At 46.4% G+C, this 17,577-nt stretch overlaps 1 protein-coding gene across 1 annotated transcript; it reads left to right on the top strand.

Annotated features, from left to right (window-relative positions):
- The first annotated feature begins 13,196 nt into the window (after window positions 1-13,196).
- LOC119310153 lies at window positions 13,197-16,967 on the top strand. Its single transcript, XM_037585990.1, has 6 exons — window positions 13,197-13,282; window positions 13,377-15,061; window positions 15,161-15,375; window positions 15,464-15,933; window positions 16,033-16,414; window positions 16,515-16,967. Exons 1-6 carry the CDS (start codon window positions 13,197-13,199, stop codon window positions 16,965-16,967), a joined length of 3,291 nt encoding a protein of 1,096 aa, XP_037441887.1.
- The last annotated feature ends 610 nt before the right edge of the window (window positions 16,968-17,577 follow it).

Here is a 17,577-nt window from a genome sequence, read left to right as displayed (position 1 = left end):
CGCACACACAAGATGATGTCCATGAAAGCATTAGGTTACCTTGTCCCTTGTCTTACCAACAAGAGGGTTTGTGACTCCTTGAACTAGTGCAAGATGTGGAAGTTGATTGCACTTGTTCTTGCAAAAATGATAAGAGTGAAGTATGTTAGCGGAGTCACCCTCAAGAACTCTCTAGTTCTTCTTCTTCGGGATCCACATCATCTTGATGGGAATCCTTGGAGTTGTAGTTGAACTTGATGAAGTAGAACTTGATGAAGTCTTGGGAACCCACTTGACCAAGGCCTTAGGAGCTTCTTCAAATGCATCAATCTCCTCTTGAAGCTTGTCCTTGCCTTTTTTCTTGTGGTCTTGTGGTGGAAGATCATCTTGAGCTTGTGTCCCTTTGAAGGAAGTAGGATCATACTTCTCTTGTTGAGGAACAAACTTCGTCTTGGGGTATTGATCTTCTTCCCACTCAACTCCATTGGCATTGAACTTTCGTTCAAAACCAACACCTTGGTTCTTCCGGTGCCTTCCTTGCTTGCATACAGTTTCCTCGAATTGCTTACTCCCGGCAAGGCTCTTGTAAACACCTTTCTCTATGATTCCCTTCAATAAGTTGTTTTCTTGCTCAAGTGTAACTTGGCTAAGAGAATCATTAGTGGAATCAAGAGAACTACTAGAAGGAACAACATTGGATTTAGCATGATTATTGTTACTACTAGAGGAAGAATCTTTCTTGTTCTTGTTACTAGACTAGACTTGAGGCATGTAAGTAGATAAGAGTAAACGCTTGTCAATGTAAGAAGAACGTTTCTTACGAAGATCATCATTGACTGCCTTTAAGAACTCATGCTCTTGCTCAAGGTTGAGCTTTTCAAAGCGTAACTTCTCATGAGTCCTTAAAATTTCTTGATGATCTCCTAAGATAGTTTCATGAGCTAACTTAAGAGTGTTTAGTTCTTTAGTTAGGAGCTCAATCTTCTCCTTATCATTCTCATTTGTTTTATCTTGATTAGCATGATTAATTGATGTTTCATCATAGTATTCATCACTAGAGTTGTCAACAAGTAAATCATCATCACCTAACAAGTCATCTTCATCACTATTGAAATCAACATACTCGGGGTGTGATACCTTTGGGCCTTTAGCCATGAAGCATCTTCGAAGTCCTTCATTTGGGGAGTCAAATATGTCGTAGGAGTTGGTTGACACAAGTGCTAGACCGGCAACACCTTCATCTTGAGTATGTTCTGAGACGGAGTGATAGCTTCTCTCGGAGTGATGGTCGGAGTCGGAGCCGGATATCCATTCACCAACATGAGCTTGATGTCTTCGTTTTGCGTAGCTCCTTGATGACTTATCTTTCCTTTCCGAATCCTTGCTTCTCCGGGATGTTCTTCGTTCATAATGACCATCTCTACTCCTCCTCTCTCTTGGTGGCGATTCTTCTCTTCTACTTCTTTTAGGAGAATCTTCTCTTCTTTTGTAGGGTGTCGTACACTCATTGGAATAGTGTCCGGGTCTTCCACAATTGTAGCAATTACGCTCACGACTAGAAGATCTTTTGTCATTGTAGGACCTTGACTTGGAACTTCTCTCCTTGCTTCTACTCTTGTAGAATTTGTTGAAGTTCTTCACCATTAGGCTCAATTCTTCATTGAAGGTTTGTTTCTCACTTGATGATGTGGGAGCTTCACATGAGGCTTTGTAAGCACCACTCGACTTGTTGTGGAGCTCCTCCTTATCCTTGAGTGACATCTCATGAGCAACAATTCTTCCAATGACTTCTGTTGGCTTGAGATCTTTGTAATTGGGCATCATTTGGATCAATGTGCACACAATATCATATTTTCCATCCAAGGCTCTTAGGATCTTCTTGATGATGAATTTGTCGATCATCTCTAAGCCGACAATCTCACTTGTGATGAGAGCAAGCCTAGAGTACATTTCAGCGACCCCTTCACCATCCTTCATCTTGAACTTGTCAAGCTGACTTTGAAGCACATCCAATTTGGATTCCTTGACGGAGTCGGTACCTTCGTGCATGTCAATCAAAGTATCCCAAATTTCCTTTGCATTCTCAAGACGGTTGATTTTGTTGAATTCTTCGGGGCACAATCCGTTGAAGAGGATATCACATGCTTGAGCGTTGTATTGCAGCATCTTCAACTCTTCTGCGGTAGCTTGACGGTTTGGTTCTCTCCCATCAAAGAATTCACCTTGCAAGCCAATACACACAATATCCCAAACGGCGGGGTTATGTCCAAGAATATGCATTTTCATATTATGCTTCCAACTAGCAAAATTAGTACCATCAAAGTAAGGACCTCTACGGTGGTAATTTCCCTCGCTAGACGTCATACTCTCCTAGGTTGTGAAACCAAGGCTATGACCACCAAAAGCTATGGAGATCAAAGCAAATGGAGACCAAAGCTGTGATACCACTTGTAAGATCGAAAGTATGTCTAGAGGGGGGTGATTAAACTACTTGACCAAATAAAAATCTATCCTTTTTCCAATTTTAGTTCTTGGTAGATTTTAGCAACTTTGCACAAGTCAAGCAATCTTAACACAATTCAAGCAAGCATGCAAAGAGTATATGAGCAGCGGAAAGTAAAGCATGCAACTTGTAAGAATGTAAAGGGAAGGGTTTGGAGAGTGCAAACGTAATAGGAGACACAGATGTTTTTGTCGTGGTTCCGATAGGTGGTGCTATCGTACATCCATGTTGATGGAGACTTCAACCCACGAAGGGTAAAGGATGCACGAGTCCACGGAGGGCTCCACCCATGAAGGGTCCACGAAGAAGCAACCTTGTCTATCCCACCATGGTCGTCGCCCATGAAGGACTTGCCTCACTAGGGGTAGATCTTCACGAAGTAGGCTATCTCCTTGCCCTTACAAACTCCTTGGTTCAACTCCACAATCTTGTCGGAGGCTCCCAAGTGACACCTAGCCAATCTAGGCGACACCACTCTCCAAGAAGTAACAAATGGTGTGTTGATGATGAACTCCTTGCTCGTGTGCTTCAAATGATAGTCTCCCCAACACTCAACTCTCTCTCACAGGATTTGGATTTGGTGAAAAGAAGATTTGAGTGGAAAGCAACTTGGGGAAGGCTAGAGATCAAGATTCATATGGTAGGAATGGAATATCTTGGTCTCAACACAAGTTAAGGTGGTTCTCTCTCAGAAAATGTAAGTTGGAAGTGTAGGTACGTTCTGATGGCTCTCTCCACGAATGAAGAGTGGGTGGAGGGGTATATATAGCCTCCACACAAAATCTAACCGTTACACACAACTTACCAATCTCGGTGGGACCGAATTGAGAAACTCGGTCGGACCGATTCAGCAAATGATGTGACCGTTAGGATTTTCGGTGGGACTGACATGCAACTCGGTAGGACCGATATGGTTAGGGTTAGGGCATAACATAATCTCGGTGAGACCGATTACACAAACTCGGTGAGACCGATTTTGGTAATGGACACACAAAGGGTTGGTCAGGCAAACTCGGTGGGACCGATTCGCTCATCTCGGTGAGACCAAAATGTTAGGAAAGGGAAACAAAGAGTTTGCATTGCAGTCTCGATGGGACCGATCGCTCATCTCGGTTGGACCGAAATGTTATGAAGGGAAACAGAGAGATTACAATCCCATCTCGGTGAGACCGAGATCCCTATCGGTGAGAACGATTTGCCTAGGGTTTGTGGCAGTGGCTATGACATATGAACTTGATGGCGCCGGATAGAAAGAATTGGTGGAGCCAAGTTGGACTTTTGGTTTAGGTCATATGTGGATGTGAGAAAGTAGTTGAGGGCTTTGGAGCATATCACTAAGCATTTTGAGCAAGAAAGCCATTAAGAAACACCTCATCCCTCCTTGATAGTATTGGCTTTTCCTATAGACTCAATGTGATCTTGGATCACTAAAATAGAAAATGTAGAGTCTTGTGCTTTGAGCTTGAGCCAATCCTTTTGTCCTTAGCATTTTGAGGGATTCACTTTTCTCATCCATGCCATGCCAATCATTGAGCTTTCCTGAAATATTTATCTTGAAGTAGCATTAGCTCAATGAAATATATGTTGTTAGGAATTATCAAAACCACCCAGGGATAGTTGCACTTTCAGTTTGCCATGTCTATGTGGGTTAGGTGTTTCTCATGGGCTTGCATCGAAAGGAAAGATTTCAAGTAGCCTATGTGTGGATTACATCAAGTGGTGATGGCATCAGGTTTGAGGAGTCCAAGTGCAAGATGAGAAGCCGGAGGTTACATGCTTTGAATCTTGCGGTCTAGATCATGATAATGTCCATGTGAAGATGGGCTTAAGTTAAGGCTTCCCTCATTGCAATATGAGAAAGCATTTCGAGTATCTGCACCAAGTGAATGTGGACAAGAAAATGATTCCAACTTGAGGCAAACATTAAAGTCAACATCAAGCTCAAGTGGAATGTTCAAGGCAAAGGTATAACTTATCTAGGTTTTCCTAGTTTTAACGGTCTCATGGTGCTAGGAGGGAGACCGGATTATAGGTTTGATAGCCATACTATCAAGAGGGACTTTCAGGCGTATAGCTTGAGCACGTCGCATGTAGAGAGATCATACCTTTGCATAACTTGCAGCATTCTTTCTTTTTGATCTTGGGTGTTTCTCTATGTGAGGACCTTGGGATTTTCCATAGCTTTAAAATGAGCCCAAGATCATCGAATTCGGAGGTCGTATGACAAAGTTGTGCATGTTTTAGTGGGCTGCTGCAGGCTGTTTCTGGGTACCTCGTGGGCACGGGGCCTCCGTGCACACGGGGCTTATACCGTGGGCACGGGGTGCCCACGAAGTGTCCATTGGAGCCCCAACGGCTAGTTTTGGAAGTTGGCTATAAAAGAGCCCCTCCTCCCCACCGGTTTGCGGGTTGTTCATACACTTTCTAAACATCATTTTGAGCATCATACCACCTCTCCCAAACCCCTATCTCCCCTCTATGTGAAGGGGTGTTTGTGGATGGATCTTGGAGTCATTTGTTGATTTCCTCCATTGCATCCCCTCTCTTCAATCTCCTACTTTCGAGAGTGCATCTTGTAAGATTGAGAGAGTGAGTTGAGCATTTGTTGCTTGACCTTGCATTGCATTTGTTGCATTAGTTTGAGCTCCCCGCATCAATTTTTTTGAGTGAGAGCCCTTGAGTTTATTACTCTTGTAGGCCTCCACCTCCTAGACAGTTTGGTGATATATTGAGAAGTTTGTGAAGAGGCCTAGGTGGCCAAGGTTCCTCCAGAAGCTTCCTTTTGTGGTGTGCTCTGGGGAAGGGTGTGAAGTGGCCTAGGTGGTCAAGTTCCTCCAGAAGCTTCTGTGTTTGTGGTGTGCTCCAGAGAAGATTGTAAAGGTGTGGTGGTCGCCTTCAAGACCAACCCCGAGTGAATCGAGACTCGTCCGTTGGGGATGAATCGAAAGGGAGAATACGGCAAGTCACTTGGTGATGCCCCAGAGCTTTGGCTTCGGCACCGCTCTAACGGAGATGAGCACTCTCACGAGTGTGAACTTCGGGATAAATCCGCGTCCCCGACTCGCTTGTGGTTATCTCATACCCACACCCTTTACTTTCCTCAATTCATACTTGCTCTTATTGTATATCTTGTGCTAGTTGAATTGCTTAGTTGTTCCTACATTTCCATATATTGTGATATAGTTTGTTCTTGCTAGTTTCCTTAAGTGCCTATCTTGTTTAGCATAGATTGTTGGTGCACTTAGTTGAGCCTCCGTTAGTTTAATTCCGCATTAGGATAAAGCCAAATCCGTAAAAGTTTTAAAACGCCTATTCACCCCCCCCCTCTAGTCGTCATATTGATCCTTTCATTATGTTTATGTGCGACAATGAATTTGCATGCACAATTATCATAGCTATGTCGGCTCATGCTTAAAGATTACGACAGTCAAAAGATATGGTTACCCTCAAATAGCCTGCAAACTTCCGAACTGAGCCATCAGACTCGGACCCATATTTGTCAGAGGATGGGTCCACTTTCCCGCAAACCGGAAGCAAACTCGCGGGACGTTTGTGGGAATTTGAGCATACCAAAAGCTACTGCGTACCCACGTCCACTGCTATTTGGCGGAAGACAGCTGCTATTTGGTGGAAGGAGAACATTAAATCAATAATCATGTCGTTCTATTAGCTATTTGGCGAAAGGCAATAGCTATGTTGGCGGAAGGTTGATTTCTGTTAGCTATTTTTACTCCACTACTATTGTTATTTGGCGGAAGGCAATAGCTCAAATGTCGGAAGACAATAGCACAAATGGTTGAAGGCAATTATGGAAGGTCGATTTGGCGGTAGGGCATTACTATAATTTAAGTTAATTCTTTTAGGATAATAGAGGAAGACATGCATTTGGGAGACAAGGTGGGATGGCCCACTCCGATATCATGTCCGCGGATGCGTCCAGACGCCGCTTGCGGATGGATAGTGTGTCCATTTTAGGAGGTAAGAGTAACTTCATTAGCTCCAATAAAAGGCGTTTTACGAGAAGTTTGTAAAATTTAAGGGAAGTTGTCCAATGAGGTCTTTTCTCCATTCCAGTAAACATCATCCTGTTATTCTTTTCTATTTCCCACTAAACAAGCCTAGGGCCCACAAGTTAGTGTCATGGGCGACAATGAGTTGTGGCGCGGGGAGGTGCGACGACGAGCTGTTGGTGGCAGGGTGGCCCAGCAGCATAACGATGTGGGCTTGCAGCGGCGCGGCCAACGGTGGCGGAGGCACGATGTTCTGATGGCGTGGAAGCGACCTGGCGTTCTGTTCGTGAAGTTTTTGGCTTTGTCTGCTAACCTAAAAATATGCCTTTCCATGTCTTTGGATACAACCCCAAAAGGCTTGTCGTTCTTAGTGCATAAGCCTTTGTGATCCTTCCATGAACTTTGTGTAACTCTTCTACTTCTAGTATAAATTCTGGTGTTGCTACTGCAGGAGTCCCTCTGCTGGATGCAAGGAAGGCTTACGTCGACAAGCTCAGCACCCCGCTTCCGGACAAGGGGATTGAAGCTCTAACCAAGCTCTTCAAGCCCAACATCCGCAGCATGACCGAAGCGGACGAGTCGCTCATTTCCATGGGAGGTCCAGGAGGGTGCGAGCCAGATGCCTAGGACGTGACTGTTTAGTTCCTTGCTTTCCTGCTACGTTTCGTCGTCTATATCACTTTGTGGGCAAGTCTCTATGTTCGTCTTTTAAGTTATCACCTCATCTCGGTTGTTGTCACTATGATAGGATCTAATCTCTCCATCATTGACTGGAACACCCATGGGCTAAACGACCAAGGTCGCAAAGACACCGTCCACATCTTCCTCGTCGATACCCGCTGTCATATTGCTTGCATCCAAGAGACCAAGCTCGACCACATCAATCAACAAACGACTTCTTATATCGACGGTCTTAGTCTTTGCTCCTTCGCTCACCGTCCGGCCATCGGCACCCAGGGCGGCATCCTCTTACTCTGGAACGAGGATCATGTGGAGGTCTCCAACGTTCACCTCGGCATTCACTTGATCTTGGCTAGCGTCTCCGTTCGCGCATGTGGTACCTCCTTCAAGCTCACTATGGTCTACGACCCTACAGATCACGCCGAGAAAGAAGCCTTTCTCTCAGAAGCTATCGCCGTCAAGCCTTCTGACGACTCAAAATGGCTCATCATTAGGGATTTCAACCTTATCTACCAAGCGGAGGACAAGAACAACAACAACCCGTACTTCCGTATGATGGGTCTCTTCAGAAGGACCCTCACCAACTGTCAGCTTAAGGAGCTGAAGCTGCAGAACCAGAGGTTTACTTGGAGCAACAAAAGGGAGACCCCTACTCTTCTGCGTCTGGATCGGGCTTTCTGCAACGCTGCTTGGGACCTCATGTTCGAGAATCATGTGCTACATGCCCTGTCCTTGTCCCTCTCGGACCACTGCCCCCTCCTCCTTTCCAACCAGAGTCGCCCATGAAAATTGCCTGTCTTTCGCTTTGAATCCTTCTGGACCAAAATGTCGGGGGTTCAAGGAGGTGGTCCAACAAGCTTGGTTTGCACCCTCCTCGCACTCTCAGCCGGTCCATGTTTCAATCACAAGCTCAAGGCCATGACGCATGGGCTCAAATCTTGGAGCAAAGGCCTCTTCTCTGATGGCAATCTGCAACTCCTCATGGCCCTGGATGTCATTCTGCAGCTGGACATTGCTCAAGAGTCTTGCGCACTCTCCCAGGAAGAAATATGGCTCTGTGCTAACCTGAAACGTCGGGTTAAGGGTCTCACTGTTCTGGAAAGATCCCGCAAACGTCAAGCCTCCGGAATTTGCTACCTCCGCGAGGGCGACGTCAACACCAATTTTTTTTCATATATGAGTTAATGCGAGGAAGCGCAAAAATCACATCTTGAGACTCAAGCATAACACTGGCTGGGTTGTGACTCATGATGATAAAGCCGGGCTGATCTTCGACCACTTCTCCCGCGCTCTAGGCCGCCTCCTCCTCGTACACTGGACTTCAACTGGGACGCCCTGAACATCACCACCCACCCCCTGGAGGATCTGGGCCTGCCTTTCTCTGAGGATGAGATAAAGGAGGCTATTGATGACTTGCCCGCGGACAAGGCTCCGGGCCTTGGCGCTTTTACTATCGCCTTCTTTCGCTCTTGTTGGGATATAATCAAGGATGACCTTATGACCGCCATCAATGCCTTCTTCGAGCTGTCAGCGTCTAATTTCCACATCATCAACACGGCCAATGTCATGCTTTTGCCTAAGAAGGACGGTGCGGAGTCCATATCGGATTTAAGGCCCATCAGTCTCATCCATGTGGTTCCGAAGATCATCACCAAAGCTATGGCACGACGTCTCAGCCCGAAGATGAACGACATTGTTTCCCGTAGTCAGAGCGCTTTCATCAAGTCTAGAACTATCCACGACAATTTCATGTACGTCAGGAACACCGCCCGCCGGTTACACCGCTACAATACTCTGTCACTTCTGATCAAATTGGACATCGCCAAGGCCTTCGACACTGTTCGATGGGATTACATGCTGGATCTTTTGCAACCCCTCGGCTTTCCTCAAATATGGCGGGCCCTCCTGACGACTCTCTTCACCACTGCCTCCTCTAGGGTTTTCCTCAACAGAATCCCTGGGAGGGACATCCTGCATGGACGCGGTTTTCCTCAACGGAATCCCTGGGAGGGACATCCTGCATGGACATGGTTTTCGTCAGGGCGATCCCCTCTCGCCCCTCCTGTTCGACATTGCCATCGACCCACTTCAAAGACTTCTGGAAAAGGCTACGGAATCCGGCATGTTGTCTGCTATGCCTGGAGGTATTCAGGCCCCAGGGTCTCCCTACATGCGGACGACGCTGCCATGTTTCTATCCCCCACGGCACATTATGCGGAAGGCCTTCCTAGCATTCTATAGAGTTTTGGGGTAGTCTCTGGCCTCGTGACAAATGTGACCAAGAGCTCCATCGCCCCCATCCAATGTGCCAACATCAACTTGGAGGAGATTCTGGCAAACTTCCCGGCGACTACGACCCCCTTCCCCATTAAGTACCTGGGGTTGCCCCTCTCCCTCAGAAGACTTAGGCATGTGGACCTTCAACCCTACATCGACAAGGCGGTGGCTCATCTTAGCCCGTGGAAAGGAAAGTTCCTGAATCGTGTCGGGTGCACTGCTCTGGTTAAGTCTATGCTCTCCTCCATGCCAATCTTCTTGCTGGCGGCTTTAAAGGCTGACAAAGGCATCCTCAAGGCCTTTGCGAAGATCAGTTGCGGCATGCTCTAGGCCTGTAAGGAGGCGGTTAGTGGAGGGAAATACAAAGTCAACTGGCAAAAGGTCTACCGCCCCAAGGAGCTCGATGGTTTGGGGGTTTTGGACCTGGAGAGGTTCTCCTGGGCCCTGAGACTTCACTGGATATGGTATGAGTGGAAGGCTCCTGAGAAGCCATGGGTGGGCTCTGAAACCCCCAACGACGCTTCCGACCTTGACCTCTTCAATGCGGCTACTCGTGTCACCATCGGAAACGGCGCCAAGGCCTCCTTCTGGTCGTCTTCATGGCTCCATGGCACCCCGCCAAAAGACCTGGCTCCCCTTATTTTCAAGGCTTCCAAGAGGAAGAATCGGACGGTCCAGGACGCTCTCGCTGATAACAACTGGATCTCGGACATCGCAATGGATGCGTTCACTGTCGATCACATGGAACAATACGTCCGCCTCTGGGAGCTCCTGTCGGATATCCAGCTTCATCCTGACACTGAGGACTCCACTACCTGGTCCTTGACCCCTAATGGGCGCTACTCGGCCAGCTCTGCCTACAAGGTCCAGTTCCTTGCCTCTTTGTCCGACCAGTTTGGGAACATCGTGTGGAAGACCTGGGCCCCTCCAAAGTGTCGTTTCTTCGCCTGGCTCGCTGTCTAGAACCGCTTATGGACCGTTGATCGTTTGGCGTAATGCAGATGGCTGCACCAACCTAATTGCCAGCTATGCCGTATCTCCCCTGAGACGGCACGTCACATTCTTTTCGAGTGCCGCTTCTCCAGACATATCTGGACGACCGTGGCCTCTTGGCTGTCTTGTCCAGAACTCATCAGCAGCATCGGGGAGGGTAGGCCTAAAGTCGTGGACTATTGGCTGGCCGTTTCGAAGTCCACCACCTCCTCCCCAATAGGCTTGCGCTCAGCTATCACGCTCATCACTTGGGAGATCTGGAAAGAGAGGAACGAACGAGTTTTCAACAATAAGTCCTCCTTGCCATCGGTTGTCATGCATAAGATTAGGGAAGAGGGGAAGGACTAGATCCTCGCCGGTGCTAAAAATCTGGCGGAACTTTTAGGCTGATCCTCTTTCCCCTTTGTCGGGGGCGGTGTTCGTCCCCTTCCTCATTTTTTTTTGTTTTTGGCTCTTGCCATACCCCTGTTTGCTTCTCCTATATCAATATAAGGAAAAAACATTTTTGCCCGTTTCAAAAAAAAACGGGTGTCCGTGTCCGATAATAAGCACTAGCAGGTTAGTGAAGCATAATCCTCGAGTGCCCGCCAAAATTTTACGGAGGGGCGTTTTGGGCAATTATACGGGGTCATGTAAAAAAATCGGGTTTACAGAAGCTATTGGAGGCAGTGGCGGAGGCAGTGGCGGAGACAGGGGGACCAGCAGGGGCCCTGACCCCCCCCCCCCCAACATCCCTTATTTAAGCCTAATATGCATGTGAGCAAGTAATTATCTGCTGTTAAAATGGTGTACCTTGATGTGTTGGCCTTCCCTAACAAAGCTTAATAGCTTTCGGCCCTCCTCATTTCATTTTCCTGGCTCCGCCACTGATTGGAGGCCCTTTTTTGCCTCAACTTTCTGTAACGGTAGTTATTTTGAAGGACACTGGAGCTATTAGCGTTGCTCTAACGTTGATGATGCTTTAGTTTGGAGCATAGTTACGCATATTTATGCAGTATAAATGTCTGTATGGCAAAGGCCGCGCGGACTAAACAACTCGCTAACATACAATCGAACAACGGGGTGGAATGCAGCTATCTCTAGATTAAATATAATGACAGACGGTGACAGGTAAGCTAAGAACCCTACATGATTAGGCATAAATTAACCACACCTTCGTGTAGGCCATCCAATTCGACAGATAGCGATCTCGCGTGAAATGAGAGCCAAGCTTTAGATCCGCATTTCGCTGTCAAGGTTCGGTTGATGGCGGTGTTTAACATTTGATGATGTTGTGGTTCAAGCACAGAATTGACCTGGTGGAGGTCTAGATCCGAGATCTATTAATTCCACGCTCAGAATATTTATTGCAAAGTTGTTAGAGGGCTGACGTAGAGTGATGATGCATGCCTTCAGAAACAGCCGCACTAATTTCGTCGAGCAGTGCATGCAATTGAACTTGAACAGTTAACCATGGCACACTTCCGCTGACGGCGTTCTGCCGGGGAAATGGTCTCGGCTGATGAGTGCTCCGTATTTAGCAGCAATTCAAAGTGTCAACGTTGCTGTTCATGGACAAACCCAAAATTAGTACTCCATCTGTCAATAAATTCGTATGGGCCACTCGGAGGAAGCAGAAACAAAAATCTTCGGGAGCAAATCTTGACAATTCATGGTTGGCAGTCACCATCGACCCACACTGCGAATCGCACAATGTGTGGTCCGTATCATCTGAGGAACAACAGCGATAAATATCTCGTGGGTAGGGCGGTCCGGCGAATTTGTCAATGGAGCCCATCGCCGTTGTTCGCTACTGTAAACACTAAATTAGAACGTGCTTAAAGGACAAAGATACGGACCGGAAAGATTGAGCCAATCGGGCGCCTTGTTTTCTTGCTGGTGATTATATATATATATTGTTATGCTGTGCGCCTCATCAGCGTCTCTGTAATCGGGCCTACAGGCCCTGGGGTTTTGCTTAAACAAAGACAAATGGTGTTAGGGAAAGCAAAGCTCCATTGGTGACTATACTTGTTTTTATATGAAGGTTTCTAGGTAGTGGCCAAGCCACCGGCCGGCCCCTGCTCCGGCCAGGCTGGTGGTTGAGCCTCCCTCGCCCCCCGTCAAGATCTTTTTCCCCGGGGAAGAATGGTTCTGGCCTTGTAGAGACGCATATGGAAAATGATCCTATACTATTGTGAGCACTTGTACGTATGTAATAATATTATTGTAGGGCACCACTACAGGTGGATGTACGAGCTATATTGAGTTAATTACACAATAGTACCACAATTGGGGTCGTGGTGGCGAATTGGTACCAGTTTTGAAAATTTTTACGTGTCAGTACCACGTTTGGACCGAACCGTTGCAAATCAGGCTAAACTTCGTATTTGTACGTATTGACGCTGGAACTGACCGCCCGGGCCCGCGCATCAGATGCCACGCTGGCGAATCGACACGCGCCCGCTCGCTCAATAGGTGCGGTCCGGCTCGAACCGGACCGGCCCGTGCTCCACTCTGTTCCTCCTCGCCGTCTCTGTTCGTCGACGAACCCTAGCTCCCCTGCGCGTACGGCGATGGCGGCGGCGCCCCCGGGCGGTGGTGGCGGCAGCGGCGGTGGCGGCGACAGCGATGGCGGCGGCGCAAACCTTCCCCTCTTCGGCATCGGCGCGGCAGGAGGAATCGAGGGGAGATCTCCAATCGAGGGCGGCGATGGCTACTCGAGCTCTGAGTACTCCAGCGACGACGACGAGTTCATTGAGCCCGCACTGTCCATGGAGCAGCGGGTACGGCTGGCAAAGCAATGGGTGGCGAACCCTAGCAATAGCCATGAGCTGACCCACGGGCTCGGCGGCGTCCTGTAAGTTTCTGTTTCTGTCTCTTTTTTTTCTTCTCATTTATTTGCTAATTAGGGTTATAGTGTACTGATTAGGCAAATTGCATGTGAATTGTAGTTTATATGAAGACATATGGAATGTTAGGATCCATTTTGACAATAATGCTCTGTTAGAGAGGAAATTAAGCTGTTCAGATGTGACATATCTAAATATGGTTGCATTGATGGAAACCCAAGGCTTTAGTATTGATGATCCACTGATGTTTTACATGGAGACCCCAGGAGAGCAGGGCTTGGAATTGGTTGATAGTAATGTTAAACTACAGTTGATCAAGAGGCAGAATGAGGAGAGTTTGGTGCTTAATTTGCTATTTAGGGCTTGTCCACCAGCTGTCAGTGTACCACAGAAGGGTTTTGTACAGAAGCAAAATTTAGATATAACTGAATATTCTGAGCCTGTTGTTTTTGATCTTGCCGATCCTCCTGTTTATGCTGTTGATCAGCAAGGTGTTGCTTATGAAGGTCAGAGTAGCAGTTATATTGCAGCTGTAGGCCCTGCTGTTTTAACACAAGAGAGCAGGAGTGTTCTAAATCCCAAGTTAAAAGAAGTTGTGGAAGAAGAACAAGTTGGCTATGATGGCAGTTATGCATGTTCATCTGAAGGATCTGAAGGGCAGTATGATAGTGACATGGGGGATTTAAGGCCTAACTATAATGAGGAAATGCATGATGCTGAAGACATGGAGATGGAAGAGGGAAATAGACAGAGAGAGGAAGAAGTACAAGAGCAACATGAGGAAGAAACAGAGGATGAAGAATCAGAAGAAGAATTAGAGGATGAAGAACAAGTGCATTATGAGGGTGACACAGAGGTAGAGGAATTATTTGAGTTGGAGGATGATGACCCTATTGTTCCAGAAGAGGAGGAAAAAATATATGTGCCAGCAAAGAAGAAGCAGAAGTTGCAAGTAAGGAGGGGACCAACAACAAGGTCACATTCCAGTGTTTTAGAAGAAGTGCAACCTGATTGGAAACCATCATCAGATGAAGAAGATGATAGTTTATTGAAGGACAGTGAAGATGATGGGTTTGAGCCACTAGCATTTGTGCTACCTCAAAAAAGGAAGAGTAGGGCAAAGAAGAGGCCAGCTAGAGTATGGTACAATGAGGATTTGGAACAACCACACCAACAACTAAAACTGCATATGTGCTTCAAAGATCAACATCAATTCAGAGATGCTCTGTTGAGCTTGCACATCACTCAGTGCAGAGACTTCAAGTATCACAGGAACTCAGATCAGAGGATCATTGTGCATTGCAAGAATGAACATTGTAAGTTCTGCATTGTGGCAGCTGTTATAAAAGGGGAAAACACTTTTGTAATTAAGAAGATGAGGATACAACACACCTGCCCTAGTTCTACTGAAACAAGCAGGGTAAGTGCAAAGTGGCTTGCAAAGCAATATGAGCCACTATTCAGATCTGATGTCAGTACTAGCATACATACACTTATTGATGCCTGCATGGAAAAGTATGGTGTGGATGTGCCCAAGGCTATGGCATATAGGGCAAAAAACTTAGCTGTTGAGGCTGTGTTGGGAGATCATAGGAAGCAATACCCAAGGCTGAGAGACTATGCTCAGACTGTGATGGATACAAACCCTGGGAGTAGAGTTATAGTCACCACTGTAACTCCAAAAGCCACTGAAAAAATCCCACATCCAGGACCAAGATTCCATGCCATGTTTTACTGCATCAATGGAGCAAGGGAGGGATTTCTACAGGGCTGTAGACCATTCATTGGTTAGTTCATTTTAGCTTGTACACTACTTTGATGTTGTTAGTTTCAATAGGTTGCACATATAAATGCATTTGACATGTTATGTTTACTTCCTATTTTAGGTATTGATGGATGTTTTATCAAGCTGACCACTGGTGCACAAATCCTTGCTGCCACTGGTAGAGATGGCAATAACAACATATACCCACTGGCATTTGGCATTGTTGGACAAGAGGACAAAGCAAACTGGTGCTGGTTTCTACACCAACTGAAGATTTGTCTTGGAGGAGAAGTTGGACAGTATGGTCCATATACTATAATGTCAGACAGACAGAAGGTATGTTTATCCACCTTGCTTTGCCTGCTAAATATGTGTTTACATGTGTATTAGACAGTAGCTTAGCTGTTTAAATTGTGTGCACCAGGGGCTATTATATGCAGTGAATAGAGTTTTTCCTAACAGTCATCAAAGATTCTGCTTAAGACACATATATGCAAACTTCCAGAATGCTGGCTTTAGGGGGGAGGACCTTAAGAAGTGCATGGATAATGCTAGTTATGCATATAATGAACACAAATTTAATAAAGCAATGGATGATCTCAAAGCTGAGAGTGTGGAAGCTTGGCAGTGGCTTAGTGCAATACCCAAGAAAACATGGGCTAGGCATGCATTTGACACAAATAGCAAGACTGACTTGGTTGTCAACAATTTGTCAGAGGTGTTTAACAAGTACATCCTAGATCATAGGAAAAAACCAATAAGAACTATGTGTGATGGCATAAAGGATAAGCAGATGGTTAGGTGGCACAGGAATAGAGAGAGTGGAAGGGAAGCTAGATGGGAGATCACACCACATTACAGTGAGAAGTTGGAGATTGAAAAGGAAAGGGCCAGGTACTGCAAACCCATTCAAGCAGGTGTTAACTTGTGGCAAGTAACTAGTGGTGAGCAAACACATGCTGTCAATTTGGAAGTTGAAACCCGTGGTTGCAGAAAGTGGGACCTCAGTGGCATCCCATGTAACCATGCCATCTCAGCAATCAACAAGGCAAAAAGGTTTCCAGAGGACTTTGTAAGCAAATTCTTCAAGAAACCATATTATTTGGCAGCATATGAACCAATGATATATCCTGTCCTTGGTGAGCATGACTGGACAAAGACCCCAGGTCCAGACATAGAACCACCAGCATTTAAAGTGAAGAAAGGAAGAAGGAAAGAGAAGAGAATAAAGGGAAAATTTGAAGTTCCAAAGCCAAAGTCCACCTCAAGAATGGGGACAATAACTTGTAGCAATTGTGGATTACAAGGGCATAAATACACAACCTACCTTAAACAGTTGAAACCTGAGTTGGCCTTAAGAAAGAACAAACATGTGGTAAGCCCCTTTGTACTAGTTCTTCATTTTGATGTTTCTGTAAATTGCCTTTCTTATTTGTAGTATTATTAACTGTGTTTCCTTTGAATTGTTTTCCAAGCCTGCTGGAAGGAATTCACAAGCAAGAGGTGTTGCTCCTACAGCTCCTGCAACAACACCTAGAGCTGCTTCAGCAACAGCTAGATCTCCTGCACCAACAACTAGGGCTCCTACACCAACACCTAAAGCTCCTGCACCAACACCAAGAGCTGCTCCACCTGCAACAACTAGGGCTCCTGCTCCAACACCAGGAGGAAGAACTGGAAGTGCTGCTGGTAGAGGTGGTGGAAGTGGTGCTGGTAGAGGTGCAGGAAGAAGGGCTGGTGGTGGAAGAGGATCTGGAAGAGCATCTTCTAGTGCTCAATCTTCTGCTGGGAGAGGTGCAAATTCTTCAAGGCCTTTCTCTGCCCCAAGGCAGTATGGTGCCTCAACTTCTAGTGCTCCTCCACCAACTGATGGCACACACACTGGATGGATGGCCTGGTTCAATGCTAGTAGAGGTGGCAGAAGGTGATGCAAACTTCTGTTGATTCTACAATGTGCACCTGCTACAATGTGGCATGTTATCTTTTGGTTTGATGCCACTACAATGTCTTGTATTCCTGCTACAATGTGCTTTATTTTGGTTTGATGCCACTGCAGTAACTTGTGCTGCTGCTACAATGTGCTTTGTTTTGCTTTGATGACACATCACCAACTTGTGCTCATGCTACAATGATATACTATTTAGAGTTTGATGCCACTACAATGTGTTTTCTTTTGGGTTTGATGCCACTAAAGCAACTTCTGCTGATGCCAATGGATATCTTGATGGTTCTGTTGGGGATAACTTGATGGTTGATGGATTGATGCCACTTGGGTGGATAACTTGATGGTTTATGTCCACTTGGGTGGCTCGGGGTCGATGGAAGCACCTTAACCTAACCATGATGGTTTATGGTTGCTCGGGGTCGACGGAATCACCTTAATCTAACCATTAGGGTTTATGGTGGCTAGGGGTCGACGGAACCAACTTAACCTAACCATTAGTGTTTACGGTGGCTCGGGGTCGACGGAACCACCTTAACCTAACCATGATGGTTTACGGTGGCTCGGGGTCGACGGAACCACCTTAATCCAACCAT

This window comes from Triticum dicoccoides, chromosome 5B, assembly GCF_002162155.2.
Source record: "Triticum dicoccoides isolate Atlit2015 ecotype Zavitan chromosome 5B, WEW_v2.0, whole genome shotgun sequence".
In the NCBI taxonomy this organism is placed as follows: domain Eukaryota; kingdom Viridiplantae; phylum Streptophyta; class Magnoliopsida; order Poales; family Poaceae; genus Triticum; species Triticum dicoccoides.
The sequence above is the reverse complement of the archived record's forward strand: the minus strand, read 5'-3'. Positions and strand labels throughout refer to the sequence as shown.